Here is a 19,150-nt window from a genome sequence, read left to right on the forward strand (position 1 = left end):
TTAAAGAAACCAAGGGCTAGTGATAGTCAGGACCATCCCTGCAAATTTAATGTTAAAAATGTCCCTGGCATTTCTTTCTTGAACTTGCCTTTTTGTGGAAGTGTGACGCGGGATTAGCCAGTATTTTAAGTGACAGATGCTGCATGCGGGGGTTGTTGAGGGTCTAGAATTCCACCCACTGGAAGACTGCGCAGCTTTACAGAACGATGTTGTGGATTGACCGTGTTCCATCGAGTCTAAAATGCCCCTGATTATGAGCTATACCAATATCGAGAAGAAAAATGCTGTGAAACCATGAAAAAAAGCAGTCTGTCAGGTACATTCTGATGGCAAAGATGTTAAAGCGTGGAGAAGATTTTTTTAGCATTACTGAAACAGCATAATTGATGATACTAAGAGAACACTGAAGGCAAGTTAAACGTGAAAAAAAAAGTAGGTTACAAAGCTGTGTGAGCTCATGTCTGGTGCGTGTCTGTTCCTTTACAACTAAGGGGTGTGATGTCTGATGCTGTGCTGGAAGGCTTGTGATGGTGCTAAATGCTGAATAAATCTTCCTCAGTCCTCCGTGGTATGGGGGTGTTGGTCTTGCTCTCACAAGGTTCTTTACTGCAGGGTCCCTTAGAGACAGCTGGTCAGTAGGAGAATGAAGTGGGTAAAATGTGGGCGTCAGCGGGGGTGATTTTCTGGTTTTCTAGCTCGTAAAGGTTTGGAGTGCCAGGGGCCATTTCAGACCTCAGGAGCCCGCCTTGGCTCTGACATAAAGAACCTCAGAAGACAGTTGAGAGACCTACAGACACACACGTCGGGGCCGGTTTAGTGGCCTCAGGAGTGCCGTTGTCTGGGGATGCTGTCCGGGTATGGACACTGATGGGCAGGGATGGGCAGAGACATGGGGCGTCCCGAGTCCAGCCGTGAGTGGTGAGAAGGCTGCCCTGGGCCAGAGTTGAACTGTGATGAGACCGGTCTCTGAAGGAGCCCCTGGTCCACCAGAGGGGGAGCTCCAGCCTGAGGAGTTAGGGGCCCACAGCACTGCCCCGCCCTGAAGGTTTCATCAGCTGTAGTCGCTATTAGGGTGACCTTTTCAATGAAAGTATTTTTGGGGGGTGCCCTTATGACAAAGCCCAGGCCCAGTGTTTCCCCAGAAGGTGACAGACGAAATCCCAGACTTTCTTCTCCAGTGCGTTTCCCTCTGAGAAACATCTTTGCTCCAACGTCGCTGAAATGTATCTTTTACTAAGTAGCTTCAGATGCTTAGGATGTGTGATGTCACTTGATACAGTAATATTTTCCTTCCTTTTCATCCCTGTGATTAATTAAAGACTTGCTTTTAAGGAAAAAAAAAGAAAAAGATTAAGGCCTGCGACCAGCAGTGGGACTCCTCCTGTGAGCTTCTTATGCCTGAAAAACATATATACTGTGAGTCAGTGACACTGGGTGGACACCCACCCCCAGGACCCCCATGTGGGTCGGCCCATTTAATCCTGGAGGTGACCCCAGGGGACAATGGCCTTCAAGGACGCTGACTCCCTGAGATCTCATGACGACTGGGCACAGGCTGAGGTGGTCAGTCCACCACCCCCGGGGAAGAGTTAGGGCCCCCAGGAGGTCTCTGTCTTGGCCTGGCCATGAGTTTCCCTGAGGACTGGGCCGCTGTTCTAGCACATACTTCCTTCAAAAGCGTCCTGTAGCCTGGAAGCTTACCCTGCTTCAAGGAAAGATGTCTACACTGGGAGATTTCAAGATGGAGCCTTTCAAAACCAGGCAGAGCATACTGGAACGTTTCAGGGAAAAAAAAAAACAATTTTCAAGTCACCATTCCTGGGCACCTGTAAGCACGACCTTCCTTTCCATTGTTATAGATCATTTCACGTCCCCAGAGATAACTGACTGGCTTTGAGAAGGATGTCGCAGGACTTTGTGGCTCCTTGTGTCGTATTAGGGTAGTGGAAAACGCTGCCAGTTATCTGGTTTTCAGTTTGCCACTGGGGTGGGTGGGGGTACTTACGGGGTGCCCACGGCCACCAGGCACTGTGAGCAGTCAGGACACACCCTTGAAAGGATGGGACCTGGTTAGTGTTTCCTCCACGTGGAGGGTCAGACGGTGTCCGCCTCTGTCTTGGGAGATGAGGTCTGGTCCCGGGACCACAAGCGTTTGTAAGGTGCTCCTAGACTTGAGGAAGCCGACCTTCCCCTGCTTCTTGGAGAAGAAAGGAAAACACAGCCCAGGACAGAGGAGCGGGAAGGAGATGCTTGGGAGGCACCTGTCAGCCCCAGGATCACTGGTCCCTAAGTTTTCTCTCTCATTGCATTTCATGTTTATCGTTTGAACTTCAGGTTTATTTAAATTTGGTCACTAAAATTTTCACATCACTGAATACACTTTTCATTTATCTGTGAAAGTCAGAGCTTAACCTACAAAAAAAATTACATTTTTTTAAATTAAAAAAAAGTTCAAAATATATTGTTTTCTAGTATAAAATTTGTATCAGAGCTGATACTCTGACCATCAGAACACATGTGGGAGTTGCCACTTCTCTTAGAGAAGGCACATGGGATTGGGGTTTTTTTATTTTCATTTTCATTCACATCCTTTACCAAAGAGAAGGGCCCCTGGTGCCAGACTGTTTCACGGCACCACTTGTGCAGCTCTGGGAAGGCTCTGCTGTTGACCAAGGAGTCGGCGCGGGAGGCGGAGGATTTCTGAGCGGTGGGCGCCCAGAGGAGGAGCCCCATCTCCAGCGTCCAGCAGGGCTTCCTGGGGGGCCTCGGGGAGTTTCGTGTGAAGCAGGAAAGCCGCAGGGTCACCCTCCGAGCCTGTCTCTGGGTCGGCTCTGGTGTGAGCGGAGTTTGCCTTCTGTTGACGGAGGGGGCGCAGCGGGTGGACATTCCCCTGGGAGGAACGTCTGGTTTTACTCTGGAGACAGCGTGGCCTGGGTGGGAAGGGGATGGAGGGGCCCTTTCCAGGTGTGCTCTTCTTGGGCTGAGAAGGGTGTTAGTGGCGCCCTAGCAACGCGTTACAGCGGATTCGTGCAGCGGGCGTGGGTGGCGGGGGGGGGGGGGGGGGTGGCGGCCGGCCTCCGTCCAATGCTCGCGGGGCTGACCCGGTGCTTCTCACTCAGGTCCTTCTGCTCACCTGCCCTTCTTTTCTCCGCAGTTTGCCATGTGGGTGGACGCCGTTATATTCGTCTTCAGCCTGGAGGATGAAATAAGTTTCCAGACCGTGTACCACTACTACAGCCGGATGGCCAACTACCGGAACACGAGCGAGGTGCCTCTAGTGCTGGTGGGGACCCAGGGTGAGTGGTCTCCGCGGCAGGCCGTGCTGACAGGGCTTTAGCAGTTGAACAGGAAGGGAATTCTCGGTGTTGTCGGAGTGGAGGAGTTTGGAAACGGTTCAGAGAAGAAATCCTTTCCTGCTGAAGGCTCGCTTTTTACAGGGAGAATCCATTAAACTGAAATTATTACATTTCCTGATGTGAAATCACTTTGGGACTTCAAAACAAACCACCCCCACCCTGCCCCCGCCAAGTGCTTCAGGAAAAAATGAAATCTTTTCTGTATTAGGCTATCTTAATTCTCCCTGTTATAAAACAATGCATAAGCAGCCTATAAAGTTATTTACTTTAACTTTTGCACCTTTGAAATAATGCTGATTTCCAATACACTGCACAGTTTTGTTTTATTCGGCTCTGTTTCTTAATGTCTTAGGATTTGTATCTCGGCTTTGATCTAGCCGATCCCTCAGCACAGAATCTTACCGCAGGGGTAGTACATCTTGTGTTTTTTTTTCTAGGTCACAAATTTGGTCTCTTAGTAAAGTGACATCACTCACAGTGCCCTCGGTCTTGACCATAGACCCACTGATATACTGGTATCTGCTGTTGACTTAAATCAAAGGGTCACGCAGAATGTTTTTAAAACTCAGATGAAGGTTAACTGTAAAACCGCTTTGTCGGAGGTGTGGGTGACTTGAAAAGTAATCATGACAAGAAACCCTGGATTATCCCTTCCCGTTTTGGTTCAGGTCCTGTTTTTGCTGATACCTTTAGAATCAGTGCGTCGGGTCTGCCCTTGCATGCCCCGGTGTAAGGCTTTTTCAAAGACGATGTTAGCTGTGTCTAACAGGTGGGAATGGTTAGCTGTATGCATGGCACCGGGTCTGATGTACTAACCAAGAGCTCAGGCTGGGTAATTTGCTGTCATGGCAGTTGTCTGCGCAGGTAAGCTGGACGCGTGGAGCGGCTATGTGTGTTGGGAGAAAAAAGTGTGGAATAAACTAAAGACATCTTCTCAGTGTGCTCGATGTAAAATGGATTTTCATGGATGTTGCTTCATCCCACCTCCCCCGACCCCCGCCTTTTTTTTTTTTTAAGCATATATGTCATGGCCCGTGGTCTCAGAAAAGGAGCCAAGAGCAAGAGTTGGATTTAGACTAACAGCGGGTATGATTTTTTTATGCCCAAGGCGCCCTCTAGTGGTCACCAGGAAACAAGGGTGCACCAGCCAAAAGTCCTTGGTCCTGTTTCAATGTGCAGAATTGGCGTATTTGAGTTGGCCTCCCAAAAATTCTTAATAAATAACCATTTATAGTGGGCAGCTCGTCTAAAGAAGATCTTGCTTAAAACTGCTTTAAACAGAGGCAGTTATTTCCGGTAAGTGCCTCTCCCTGCCGGCCTGCCGGGGCCATTTCTGAGCAAAAGCAGAGTCTGCTTGGGCAGCTCCTTCCCAGCTGCCTGGCTTCAGGGGGTTTGTGTTCAGGACTCAGAGTGGCTTTTTGCTGCAGACTCACTGTGATAAAGACCAGGTAAGTTTTCAGTCCAGGCCGGGAAGCTGCTTTGATCAGTTTGTTATCTTTCTTACACGCCGATTTTGGTGGTAGGGAGTGGCTGTCGGAGGCTCAGACAGACCCGGCATTACTATTTCTCACACTCACTGGTGAGACCCATTCATACTTAAGCAAACCACACCCTAAAGGAACAGGACAGGAATGTTCTCCGTTAGGGACAGTCCTCACCCGAGAGGTCCTCACGGTCATTAACCAGACCTCTAATCCCCAGAGCACCCTAGAACTAGCCCCCATGGCAAGAAGGTGGAGTAGGTGTGGGCTTCTGGAAGGTTCTACCCTGCGGTACTGTTAACTGCTTTCTGTGAAGCCTGTCTGTTCTGCTTCTGCCTGGGCTGTGTGGGACACCGGAACAGCAGCAAAAGGACCTCAGATTTCCCTCCCGGATGGTTGGGGTCGGTGACCTCGAGGTCGGAGGTTATGGGATGGAGAAGATGAAGAAGAATCACGTTCATTCCTCAAGGATGGGGGTGGGGCCCCTCCCAGAGGCAGGAGGGCCAGTTCTCCCCAGGTCCAGGCCGGGAGCCATGGGAGTGTTCGTAAGGGGACCAGGTGATGCTGTGATGTTCCTCAGACAGGTTCTTTTGTAAAGACTTGCAGATCAGATTGATCTGAGGGAGAAGCACGAGCCTTAAAAAGATGCAAGATCGAAAGTAGGATGAAAAATGAGACTAGAACAGCGCTGACGTGTAGGGGCCGTTTGTGAGAAGTGAGGGTGTGTCTAGGAAGCTGAGTTGGGATAGACATGGAGCAGGCGTCCCACCAAGGAAGTGGGGGAGGTGCTGGGGGTCAGTCAGGTCAGGATAAATTTTGAGCTGGATTCATGCTCTGTGGCCTTTCTTTCCAGTTTACACCAAAGCATTGGGAAATTACAGGTTTCTAACATTTCTACTATTTTCTTAAAAGATATTTACACTTAAAAAAAAAAACTTCTTCGGGGGGAGGGTATGACTCAGTGGTAGAGCGTGTGCTCAGCAAGCACGAGGTCCTGGGTTCAGTCCCCCAGTACTTCCATTTAAAAATTTTTTTTAATAAATAAAATTTTTTTTAAAAAAAGAAAAAAATACTTCTTTTCCTTAAGTGTTGTGAAATCCAAGTCAGATTTACCAAGACAAGAAGACAGGACAAGGTGTTGTTTGAAGAAGTCCCTCTAACAGGGCCTTCCAGGGGATGTGCTGGGGTATCTGTTGAGGTGGCCCTGGTCACTGTCAGGGAAAGGATCCTGAATCAGAGTTGGCTTCCCTGTGAATAAATGACAGCTATCAGTCAAACCTATTCCAAGGGGCTGAAAATAGGGAAAAGAGAAAGAGGGGGAAAAAATCAATAAGTTATTCCCCCAAGATGTCACTTTTGCTTAATGCTTCAAAAAGCTGAGTGCCTAACACACTTCCTGTGCAACAGCAGACACGTAAAAGGTTGTCACTATCTTGCCAGACGTATGCTGCTGTTCCCCGTGGGTGGGTTTTTGTTTAAAGAGCCGACGAGTGTTTCCTGTCTCTTTGGAGCCTTCGCACCCTGGGAAACAATTCTGAGTCAGGAACGGTCCCTGAAAAGTGTGTGTCATCCCTCAGTAGCACAGGGGCTGCAAACCTCTCGGCCCCTCCTCTGGTCCCATGCACTGGCACGCAGCTGCCTCCCAGTGAGCAGTGGTACCCAAGTGAGCGGGGAGGGGCGGGGGTCAGGGGCCCGCAGAGGCTGAGCTGGAAAAAAAAGTCTGCATTTCTTTTCCTGAGGTGACTAGTGACTGGTGCCCAATGTCTGCTTTGCCGCTCAGATGCCCCCTCTGTACCCAGCTCCTGTGAGAGTTGGGAAGTGTCCCCTGCTCTCCGGCTCAAGCATCTGTGCCCCGAGTGGTTCTGTTAGGACTGAACATGGCCCACACAGGAGTCTGCGGCCCTCCCCTGCCCACGTCACCTCCCACTCCTGCCCTTCCCTGTCAGGCTCCCTTAAACACCAGGCGCTCTGCCCCACCCGTGAGTGGCCGGCCTCGCACCTCCTGCAGGTGGGGCGTCCCTGACGGAGTGCACGCCTGCTGACCCCTCCCTGCCTGACCCGGCTCCCAGCCTCCTTCCTTCCTCGTTTCTGTCTTGTTTATTTTCTGCCTCCCTCCCCAGCTGGCCTAATGGCCCCTCATGAGAGTGCAGATCTTTGTCCGTTTTGTTCCCAGGCACCCCTGCCCCTAGAACAGGACCAGGCAGTCGATGGGCTCCGGTGGGTGGAAGGCGCACCAGAAGGGGTGGTGCCGGGGGACAGGGTGCGATTCCCCGGCGCCTTGTGCAGAGAAGGTCACTGCACGTAGTGAGCGGGCCTCTTCCCTTTTAAAGTACTCCCCTCTGGAGCCCCATTTAACTCTTACGCTGTTTTCTTTTGGTCTTTCCGGACGTTCCTTTGTTTTACTTTCAGAAGCAGGGGCCTCTGAAACAGCTGACTGTTCTGGTGTCTGGGATGATTATTTTGGGAAGTGAATTATGTTTTTAAAACTCCAGGTTCTTAAAAGAGTGACATCCCTGCCGAGCGAGGTGCGGGATTTGAGCTCCCTGGGGCGCTGACCTGGTGGGAAGTCCTTGGAGCTGCGCGTGGTCACCGTGTTGCCGCTTCTTGTCCATCTATTGCAGATGCCATAAGTTCCACGAACCCGCGGGTCATCGACGATGCCAGGGCGCGGAAGCTCTCCAGCGATCTGAAGAGGTGCACGTACTACGAGACGTGTGCCACGTACGGGCTGAACGTGGAGAGGGTCTTTCAGGACGGTAAATACTCCCGCTGTGAACGCAGCATCCTTTAACCACGCAGCGGCTCACGGGTCCACACGGATGACGGGAACCTGCCCACTGCCCACGGGAGGGGCGCCCGGCTCTGAGCTGTGTTCAGAAGGCCCACTGAACACCCACCCCACAGCAGCCCCGTGTGTCCCGTCCTGTGACCTTTCTGGCCTGCAGGGTTCCGCAGACTGTTAATTTATGCCCACAATGCGTCAGGTGCACATGCGGCATCTCCACTCACTGTAGACGTGCACTCTTAATGCAGCCGCATTAAAAAAAAGAAGGGCTTAAGTAGTTATTAAGCTTTGAGGAGAGTGAACAGAAAGGAGAGAGAGTCAGGTTTGGCCAAATGTAACTACGTGTGGGGACTGGGGGCTGGGAGCGAGCCCCAGGGCTTGGGGACTGTTTCTCTGTTGTTGCCTCAGTGTTGACTCCTCACCTCCAGGACACCACACCGCAGGCGGGAAATTCTCCTGGAGGAGCAGACGGTTCCCCAAGGGGATAAATGTTCACATACAAAATTGTGATGCCAGGGAGAGGAGGAGGGGGCAGGTGGAGAGAGGAGGGGTGGTGAGAAAGAGGGAGGGGGACCGTCAGGATGGGCTCTGGTCTGGTGGGGTCGGGAGGGTCTAGGGTAGGTTGTCATCAAAGACCAGGGAGACGGATACTTTCAGCAAAGCGTCCCGTTTCTGATGGGAGTCGTGGGAAGGGAATCCGAGGCCCCCTCCTCTTCTGGTTTAATCTCCTGTAGACCTAGCTTTGCACCCCTGGCTCTGCTGCCGGGGGTTGTTGGGGCTGAGCAGGGCAGCTGGCTTGGGCTCACCAGAGGCTGGCCCAGCTTTGCACCAGCCCTGGGGAGACTGGTTACTGTGAGTAAGACCAGTGAGGGTGGGACCGCTCCTGGCACTTCCCCCAGATCGGGAAATGCATGCTTTTCTTTCAAACATTCAAGTCAGTTTTCAGATGAAATGACAAGCATTCACACTCACCATTTTACTAAATAGCGAAGGTGGTGTCCATCTTTGCGTTTTCTTCCATTTCCCTTAACTAAGCTCCTCTTCTAAGCCGGCCGTCTCTTTCCCTCTGCCCTCCCCACGGACCGTTCTCAGCATACCTGCCCCACGTCGTCTCTCAGACCTCACGCTCCTTCCCGCCCCTCCCCCGGCCAGTTCCAGAGCATCTCGGGATGCCCTGCAACCAGCCCGATGTCTGTGGGGTTCTGCGCCCCAGCCCTCCTTCCCCTCACGGCGACGGGACCTCCTCGGGGCGGCACCCACTTAGGCTGGGGGCAGAGCACACTGAGAACCAGCGCAGGTCCTTGAATGTTAGTGAGCCCGGGGGCCCTCCTGGGAGGTGTGCTCTAACGGGGCAAGGTGGCCGTTTGCCACTGAACAGCTGAAACCCCTGTGAGGGGTCAAGTGAAGTGTTACAGATGAAAGGTCCCCGGCCTGGGGCCCATGGGCCATGTCCAGCCAGTAGCCAACGAGACCTGGTGGCCCCCCACGCCCGAGACGGTCGCTCTGGGGCCTCGCACAGACAGCCTGCCGACCCTGCCATGGGGGATGGGAATGAGCCGCAGGCGTGAGCTTCTCCATGGTGATTGCTTTCCTGGCAATTGATCGAGGTTTGCCAACATGAACTTCCCACAAATAAGTGAACTCACCTTACATATCATATAGTAACTCATACTCGGGGAGGACAAACTATGGTGCTTCCCTGCCCGGCGTCCAGACTGTCCAGGCGGTGGCCTGGTGCCCATGTGCTGGGGGCACCGTGCTGTCGTCCTCAGGCTGGATGCTGGTAAGGGCGGCCAGAGGAAGGACCTTCCCAAAGGTCATGGGTTAAAACACCGAAGTGTTTCCCTGCTGTGATAGCTCAGTGATTCCACCGCCAGGCACCTTAAACTCACACTGCGAGTTCTCACAGTCTTAGGAGATTTCCGGTGCGCTTTATTACTGTTTTAGAAATAATCCACCCCGTTCAGTGTTTGGACTTTGCAGAGTCTGGAGAGGGAGTGACGTCCACGACGCTACAGCTTCTCTTGTGATTTTTGTTCTTAAAGTATTTTTATTTACACGCAGATAAGTTTTTAAAATAAAATTGGGACGGGTCTGCATGTTTTATATGGTAATTAGATGGTATATATACTTTTATTTGTTGATCATAAGCTCTTCAGTTGTTAGTGGTGAGAGTAGTCAGCCGAGGTGGGAGTTGCTGAGTACTCAGAAATCCTCAGCAATAACCATCCACTTTAATCCGCAAGGGAAGAGAAGAAACCTGGAAGGTTTACAGCAAAACAGATCAAGGCTCGGAAAATTCATGTAACTGGATCAAAGTCACTCACCTGGATTGAACCCCAGTCCTGGGAGCCTAGACCCTTGACCACTTTGTCACTAAAACAAAGCATCTGGGTCCTGTCCACCTGTCCATCAGGGGGACGTGGGGGCACATCTTCAGAGTGCAGGCTCTCTGCCCACTCACGGACTCGGCGTACCTGGATTTCTTTTTTGACCTTCTGGCTTCCTTTGTGCCCTAGGGCTTGCTTTTATTTGTGTACTTTTTATATCTTTGCGTTGTAGAAGGAAAAAATAAAGAAAAAGCAGGTCACTGCAGTGTAACCTTTAGCTTGCCTATAAAAGCATCCACCAGGCCCACCGTGTTGCCCCAGCTCCGCCCTCACCTGCCCCTGCAGGGAAAACTCCTGGTCAGCTGCCTGCCCGGCTTGACTTTGTAAGATACCAGGGGCTTCAGTCCTTGCTTCTTGAACTTGTGCTTTCCTAGTGTCCTAAACCAGAAGACAGTGTGAAGTTAACGGAGAAATGGGATGTCTGTTTACTTTCTCTTATTGGTGTAGTTGTCGAATGGCTCCTGGAAAGTCATTCAGGAGGGAGGTTCTCCTTTCTGCCTTTGCCTGCCTCCCTGCCTCTTCCTTCCTTCCTTCCTTCCTTCCTTCCTTCCTTCCTTCCTTCCTTCCTTCCTCCCTTGTTTGAGCACCAGCTTTCCACCTGCTGTGCCTCTGGTTAGAGGTAGAGATATAACTGGAAGCAGAGGCAGGGGCCCCAGCCTTGGTGAAGAAGTGAAAGTCCAGGTGGGGGGATAAACTTGTAACAGTCACCCAGAAATACAAGCGGCTTCATGTCTGGAGGATGGAGAGAAGGCGGGTGATGGACTAGGGTGCGCCCCGTCGCGGTGGCCTGGGATCACTCTCCGCGTCACAGTTTGTGTGATTTGTGGAGCAGAACCATCTGACCCCCACAGAGGCTTCCCGTAAATACGATTCACCTTTTGAGATTTAGTACACGTCCAGTTCAGACGGAATCTGGGTGGCTGAATCTGACGTGGGGCCTGGTTACCCATCTGTGGGTCTGGGTTCCCAGAAGAGCTCTGCACAGGATGCAGAGGCCCCCGCGGGCCAGACACATGCAGTCAGGCCGCCCGGCCTACCCGGCCCCTCCCTGTGTCCCTCAGTCTCTTCAGCTCTGTTTGCCTCCAGCCTGGTCCTGGATGGTGACTGCAGGCTGTCTTTTCAGTGTTATGATGGTGGTTTCTGTGTTTGGCATTAGATTATTTTTGAAAGTCCTGGCCATCGGTTCAGAGTAGGGCCTGGATATGTGAAGAAATTTTTTTTTTTAAAGTGTCTTCCTCTCTCTACAAAGGAACCGGGTCTGAGTGGCAGAAGCCCCTGCGGTGAGCCTGTCCTCCGGGGCGGTTCAGTCCAGCCTCCAGCAGGTGGAGGAGGGTGGTGGGGGTGGGGCTTTTCCACCTAGATGTCCGGTGATAACCTAAAACACTTAGAGCTTAACAGCAGAAGTAAATGCTACCCTCAGGAGACCACACCGGGCTTAAAGGGAGTAAGAGGCCGTCTGTGTGGTGGAAGTGCCCCTTGGGGGGTGACGTGCGCCACCTTGCAGGGAGGGAAGTGCGCTCTGTCCCGGCGTCTTCGTGATGGAGCCGCCGCGGTTTTACCTTCCTGTGGTTGGGTTTTGGAAACTGTGGACTTCAGTTGCTCTTTGAACACTTTTCGGTTTGTCACCTCACATCCGGTGTCTGCGTGTGTCACTCGTTTTGCCGCCAGAGACGGTGTGTCATGGACGAGGGGGAGCAGAGTGACTTGTGTCCCGGGTAGCTGGCCTCTTCAGCCCGAGGGTGGGGGGAGTCAGGTGTTTGTCTGTCTGTCATCTTACAGAAGAGAGCTGATAGACTCCCTGAGTTTGGGGGTTTATTTTATAATTAATGGTGGTGTCGGACTTGTATGTGATATTTCAAAGATCTTTGATACCTAAAGACAAGTGGTTCGCCTTTATTCAGAATGGGGAGTAGAGCTGGGTGATGGTACAGAAAAGCTGCTTCAGTTTCCCTTCTCTGAGCTACTTTATGCCCCTTTTCTCTCCCTCTCTCCTGCCCCCTCTCTCTTCTAGAATGAGGTGATGTAGGTTTATGTGGATTGTAAGCAGTATTGTTTTGTAAGTGGGCTGTTCTCTAATGCCTCCCAACGTCAGTTGGATGCAGAATTTAGTATTCTTGCACATACGTTCTCAAATTGCAGTCCTTTGTAAGATCCTCATTCAAGACAGCCTGTTATACGTGTTAAGGCATACTCCACTCTAAAGGTAAAATTTCTCAAGCTTCTATTCATAGCATGGTTGGAAAACCTATGTGCAAAATTTTGCTCTGACATGATTGTTAGACCAAGTCCATATCCATACAAACCAAGAAGTAGATAAACTGTCGGTTACCATCCATCTGCTTAACCCCCCCCCCCGACTGCCGTTTTTTGTCACTGTGGTCTGTCAGGGATAGTTTAGTAATCTCACGCGGGAGACCTTTTGTTCTAGACTAGATCTGCCTTATTCGCATGAGAGGAAATGAATCGGTTTCGGGTACGCGCGGGTGGGGAAGCTGGGATAGCGTCTGAAGGGCAGTGCCTGCCTCCTGCTGGCGCTGCTTCGACCTGACACTTGCAGGGCTTCCCCTCACCGTCCTGGCGGGTTATTTATCCAACGTGGTCCCTGTACTAGCGAGATCCACGGCAGCCTTTCAACACCATCACCCCGCTCTTTATTTATTTAAAAATTTGGGGGGGCGGGGGAGGTAATTAGGTTTATTTATTTTTTTAATGGCGGTGCTGGGGATTGAACCCAGGACCTCGAGCATGCTAAGCATGTGCTCTACCACTGAGCTAGGCCCTCCCCCAACCCCCAGCTCTTTATTAGACTTGCGCTGCAGTTAACATACTGGGAGGCGCTTCTGTGGAAGCTGTTCCACGTGGTTTTCACGCCCGCCCGGGGTTGGCCCTCCGGGCCCGGCTCCCTGCTCCCCCGTGCTGAGGCCTGAGGTTGAGTGACCCGTTGGAGGCTGGGCAGCCCAGCAGGGAGCCTCGGTTGGCTTTCCATCCTTTGCCTCCAAAGGCTGAAACCCATTTCACAGGAGCCGTCTGCAGCCGCTTGGCTCTCATTACACGAGTGTCCGGAGCACGAGTAGCTGGCCTGATGGGCCCAGGTGGTGCCACCTAACGGCACGCGTTCGGGCGTCACTGCGCCCGCGCAGCCCGCTGGGGCCCCCCGAGTGCGGCCTCGTCTCAGGCCGTTTCGTTTTGCTGACACCACAGTCTTCTGTCGTGCCATTGAAGGACGTGTGGGCCTGTCCCGTTCTCCCTGGAGCCAGCTCCGTTCTCGCCTGGCGGGGGGCCGCTGCATTATTTGTGCTGTCGCTGCTGTCTCCCCCTTTCTTCTTTATGTCGGAGGTCAGATTGGGGCCAACTTGTTTATATATATAAAGTTTTTCCTCCAAAGGAGCTTTCAAAAATAAGATTTTCCATGTTCAAAAACAAGCCACCTGTGGACGCGCATGGGGCGTTTAATATGTGTTGAAAAGGTGAACTAATGAGTCACTAAGTGTTCATATATATTTTTTTTAATCATCTGTAATAATGACTAACATTTGTCTTGCAGTTTAAGGGCTCATGGTGTAAGATAGTCTGCTTAGGCCTGACTTGCAGCCGGGAACCACATCCTCTGAGGCCTTCGCTTCCTAAGCTTGCATGGTACAGCGGGGGTCAGGCCAGCGTGTCCTTCCCCGCCTGAGTTTTCACTGCATCTGTGCCCGTCCCTGCCACCGCGCACACACGCCCTCTGCACCTGGCACACGCTCACTCCCTCTCTGCATTGGGAAGTTTTCCCAGCGGGGCTTCCTGGGACAGAGGGGTGGTTGGGGTGTGTTACAGTCGGGCACAAAAGGTCCAGCTGTGTAAATTACACTTAAAAACAGACATTTGGGGGGAGGGTCTAGCTCAGAGGTGGAGTGTTTGCCTAGCATGCATGAGGTTCTGGGCTCAATCCCCAGGACCTCCATTAAAAAAATTAATAAAACCTAATTATCCCCCCAAATATACAATTCCGTATGTCAGTTTTATCTCAATAAACTGTAAGGAAAAAGCATGAAAAAATAAAGTAAAAAATAAAGACGTTTAATATTTTAAAGCTTTCTGAGAACAGGGATGACATGAGAAAATTCCCTACCTAAGGCCTGAGTGATGCTAAAACGGGAGAAAAAAGACAAAGAAAAGTCATCACGTTCCTCTAGAGGGAACTGGTCGAGCCTCAGTAGGCGGTCTCGACCCTGGTGTGGCGGCTGCCCGGCTGTCATTAACCGCAGGTGTCATTGGCTGTCACTGCCTGGTAGCTTTGAACGTGGTCTGGTCCCATGGAAATCAGAATCTGCAAGTTGTCTCCAGAAGGGCCACATCCACCCATGGTTGATAATCTCGCACCAAATTGAAAAGATCCCTATCCAGTGTTAACACTAAGTCGACTTCTGATCGAGCCTGTGGGTGGAGGATGTGTATATACGAATAACGAGGAAGGATGTGGAGGTCTGGGTGGGTCTTTCTGTTTGTGCTGTAGCCCTTGTTTATGTCTGAATGGGAAAGTAAATGACTGACAGTGACGATTGTTATAAAACATGACATGGTCAGTAGCCCTTATATGTGCATTTTCAAATTCAGTTAATTTCTTAATCAAAGCAGCTTTCTTTGGTTAAGGGTTAGTTAATTAATTAATTAATTAATTAATTAATTAATTAATTAATTAATTAATTAATTTTAACAAGGTTAAATCACATTGAAATGATACCAAAACAAAAATGTCAGCATTTGGTGTAGTAAGCCATATTTTTTCAGAGGCTAAAAGAAGAAAAACAAAAAAAATTTTTGAGTTACTATTTTTAGGAAAAATAATCAACATCAAAAATTCTTAAGGGTGGGATGTTTTAAACACACATGTGACAGATGAGCCCAGCCGCTGGCACGTGATCTGTGACCAGCTTCTCCAAACACAGTCAACACGCATGGACGACCAGGCTGCACCAGACTAACTCAGGGCTAAAAGGCGATGAGCCTTGAGTAGTCCCAGTGTCCTAAAACAGGATGATTAACTTGTCACCAGAGTGAATCAGCTTGTTTCTTGTCTGGCGTCTTTTTATCTAGATGTTGCCATTTTTAAGAATTTATCTTCCATCCACATTTAGCAGACCCAGAGGCCCAACTTTTAAACAGGGATTATCGCCTTAGAATATCCATTGATTTGCTTAAATTCATTTACCCAAAATGACAAGTTTTTGGGTAGGGGGGCATATCTCAGTCTTCAGTGTGGTTCCTGCTCCCACGGACTGCGGCTCCTGGCCTTAACAGTCTGGAAGCAGGTGTGAAACTTCACCATTCTTGTAAACCAGTTTCTGTACGGGGGTAGAAGAAACCGTTACAGGAAAGGTGTTTAGACTTTTTTAGAAATTATCGCAGACATCATCTTAACATCTTTATTAACATTGATGGTATTATAAATAGAGAGAGACAATAACTATCTTTCATGGTGCCGTGGAATGTCGTGTTATAGAGGCTTTGATCTTTTCTGGCAGTTCCTTACCCCAAGTCCGGAGTTTTTCCTGCTGTGTTTCTCTCACTGGGAACGCTGAGTGGGCCCCGTTGCTCATGGAAGTGCACAGAAATGCCTGGATTAACTCTCACGCTACCAACACGAGATCATTAAACACACTATTAGTAAACGTGCTCTGTTTTGATTTTCATGTTAAGACCCCCTCTCTTGCTCATAGAATTAATTTTATCAATGCCATAGAAAATGGCTCTTTTAATACTTCTCTGCACTGTGGCATCGTCGCTGAGTTCTGCCCCAGGGTTCCTCTTAATGACTTTAGCCAGCTTGAATTAGCTTGATGTATCATTAATGCATACAAATGGCTTTTATTTTTGTTCATAATCTGTTCATAATGCCACGGCGTTCTGCTCTTTCTAATGTTTTTAAGATGATTAAATGGTGATGTGCTTTTTGACCTATTTAACCCTCCACAGAGTCTCTGATCAGAAGAACAGGAAAATATTACTTAGCTGGGGTAGTCAGAAGTCATGGGAGATAGCTGACGTTTTCAAGGTATTGTGAAATCTTCTATTTACTTTATACCATCTTTTCCCTTCTAGAATATGACCATTGCCAGATTTTGAGGAACTGTCCTTCATGGAGGAACTGCCCACTAGCCTTTAGGTTGGCATCAGATAGGTTCAGTTCATGAAAGACAGAAGGAAACCTCAAAGGAGGCTGACATCTTAGCTGTGACATGCTTTGCAAGGGTAGCCTTTCCCCGTGAACATGTTTTTACCTGCTCCTTCTCGGGGGAGCCTGGCCACACACTGGTTCCAAGAGTGAGTAGGGGGGTCAGGCTCAGAGCAGATGGTGGGAACCCCAACCCCCGAAGACTGGGCTCTGGAGTCTGGGGTTAGTCTGAGTCAGAGCTGCTGGAAGTTTTGTGAAGAGGAGAGATGCACTGATGGCATCCGTGGTCTTCCCTGGTTTAGGGAACAGGAAACCGAAAAGCGGATTGTACGTTTGTCTATAAGAGAAGTGGACTGAAAACTTCAGCGAGAAAGTTGGATTTCTTGAGACTTGCCAAAGAAAAGAGAGAGACGGTTTTTAAATGATACGAAAGCATGGAAATAAATACTACCGGTCAGACCGCCACCCCGTGGTGTCATTGAGGCCTCGGGGCGGCGTGTCTGCCTGGCTGCCCGTGTATTTGAAAAAAATGGCTCATCGGGCATTGTAACATTTTACAGCCTGCTCTTTTGCAGAAATACATTGTCTACAAAATAATTTCTCATTTTTGCACTGCATTCCGTTGAGTATAATAACTTTTTGCCCCAATCCACTGTGAGACATTTCATAGTTGTGTCCGTCCCATTTATTGATTTCTTCTAGAATTAATGCTTTAGCAGATGCCACTTTACCTAAAGCTTCATCTCCGTCCTTCATCATTTCTTTAGGATGCACCCCCGGACGAGAGCCTGCTGGGCAGTGACTCGGACAGCTTCAGAGCTTTTGGTCTTTGTCCGACAGCCTTGGCCTTCCCGCGAGTCTGTATCAACTCAGGTTTCCTCCAGAACGTGTCCTTCCTCTGCACCCTGGCTACCTGGGGTGTTTTCATTTTAAAAGCTCTTACCATTTATAGACAGAAAATAATCATAACTTCTTGGGTTTTTTTCCAAATATTACTTTCGATAGGTCTGTCCCTTAGTATAAAAATAACCTCATTTCCTGTAATCAGTTAATTTTTTAAGAGCTAACCGTAGGTCTCTTGACTGGGATGACACGTGGGGAGCCAGAGGTCCTCACTCCTCCTGCCAACGCACCCTCGCTGGTGTATCAGGCGGGGTCTCTGAGCATCCTAGCCCTACCCCCAAGCCCCCGCCCTGAGGGCAGACAGCCCAGAGCCTGGTCCCCAGTGCCATGTGGAGCTGTGACTTCGGCCGAGAGCTGCATGTCACAAGCGCAGTGTCTCCTTGAGTTTTCTCACCAGGGCGCCACCTGCGTCACTGTGGAGACACCAGGAGTGCAGTGCCTTCTAAGGGAAGCAGAGGGAAGACCGGGTTCCTTGAGTTTGGACCCGCCCCCCATTTCCAGGCACCGAAACTGGGCTGCAAAGAAGGGTGGGCCCCGGGAGCTGCAGCTCCCGCACAGCCGCCCTGGGGAGATGACCCCTGGAGTCAGGCCTGGACCTTCATCCAGGACCGTATTTCCCAGATGCTTATAGCGTGTTCCTTTGGGGGAACACAACAATCTTATCAGGTATCTGAAATGTCAAAATTTGGGAACCCACCCAAGGCGCTGCTGTGTACAGTGAAGAATTAAAACGTAAGCCTGTGCTCTTTCCTGTCGTGTCGGGAGCACCGGTGTCAGCGTTGGGAGCGTCGACAATGCTGCCTGATTTTCTGATTCGGGGGCCCCCACCCTCACCCCCGCCCCCCACCGCGTTGTCACCTGCCCTTCCGTGGGCGCACGTGGGGCCTGCAAGCCTATGCTTAAACGTAGGATTCATAAGCAGCCGTCCGGTCTAGAAGAAAAAAGAGCCTAAGGAGTGTTCACTGCTGGGTCGTCTGTGCAGCCCCCGTCACCGCCCCGCGCGCACGCGCCCCGCTTGGAGGCGCAGGGCTCCTCCCCGTGTGCGTGGCTGTGCCTGCAGGGGGCGCGGTCACCCGTGTCCGGCCAGCTGCGCCCCAGGTGCAGCCTTAGATTTGGACTGTGAACTTTGGAATTTCAGGTAACTCCGTCGTATTTAACTTTGTGTGTAAACTGAAAAAATACTGAGCGACCATGCAGTCATCTGGATGCTAGGGAACACTCCCACCCCTGCGCCGACAAATCCATTTCAGTAGTAAATGAATTTCTGCGTCTAAATTCATTCTTGCCTGACCTGCAGGCTTGTAGAATTTCACATTGGATTCTGCAGTGACCAGAGACCCCGTGAGGCTCGCTTCACAGCAGGCAGGGCCAGAGGGGCCCGTCCTGTCAGAGAGCTTGCTTAGTAACAAAGCAGAAGCTAGAAATTAGGTCTGTGTCTCTTGGCTGCACAGTTCTACCTTTGTTCTGAAGATGTTATACGTAAAAGCCATTGATTTCCTCTTTAACCTGGTAGCGAACGATAATGCTCCTTTAAGCTATAATTATTTTTAATGTCAGCCTTTTCACCACTAAGGATTCTTGGGTTAAGTGCAGAGCTAAATCAGCATATAAATCATTTCTGAGAAGCTCTCTAATAAAAATGCATTTCACACAGACTGTTTTCTTTATGCGATAGAATGTGGGCAATAAGCTGGATCTATGACAGGGTTTCCAAGATTCAGTAGAAAATATGGCAAAAGGAAAGTATTTGCTTTTAAGTACTCAATTTTGTAATTTCATAAAATGCCACTAGGGGGCATCAAAAGAGAGCGTGAGGATTTTTCTTGCACTTGTGGTCACTGTGGACAATACAGACACAATAAAACTAACACACTGGTTTAAGAGACCATTCAGACCTGTCATAGGACACACTCCATAAAGTGTGTGAGGTTACTGGATCAGCAGTGCACGAACGCAGAAGTAAAGAAGTTTCCTTCATGGGAATGGGGGGGTAGGAATTTAAAAAGATGAGATGATTTATTCTGTGGTTAAAAAGACCCAAATCCCTTCTTCCTTTTTGCCTTGCATGTAGAGAAGAATCA

General features: G+C 50.1%; 1 protein-coding gene across 12 annotated transcripts in view; it reads left to right on the plus strand.

Annotated features, from left to right (window-relative positions):
• The window catches only part of AGAP1 (ArfGAP with GTPase domain, ankyrin repeat and PH domain 1), a 520,168-nt gene that overhangs the window by 208,633 nt on the left and 292,385 nt on the right, over positions 1-19,150 (plus strand). For all 12 annotated transcript variants that reach the window (XM_032480554.1, XM_032480555.1, XM_032480556.1 and 9 more), the window contains 2 exons: positions 3,155-3,296; positions 7,459-7,593. In XM_032480554.1, the coding sequence (XP_032336445.1) occupies positions 3,155-3,296; positions 7,459-7,593 (277 nt within the window). The remainder of the gene's footprint in view (positions 1-3,154; positions 3,297-7,458; positions 7,594-19,150) is intronic.

This window comes from Camelus ferus, chromosome 5, assembly GCF_009834535.1.
Source record: "Camelus ferus isolate YT-003-E chromosome 5, BCGSAC_Cfer_1.0, whole genome shotgun sequence".
NCBI lineage: Eukaryota > Metazoa > Chordata > Mammalia > Artiodactyla > Camelidae > Camelus > Camelus ferus.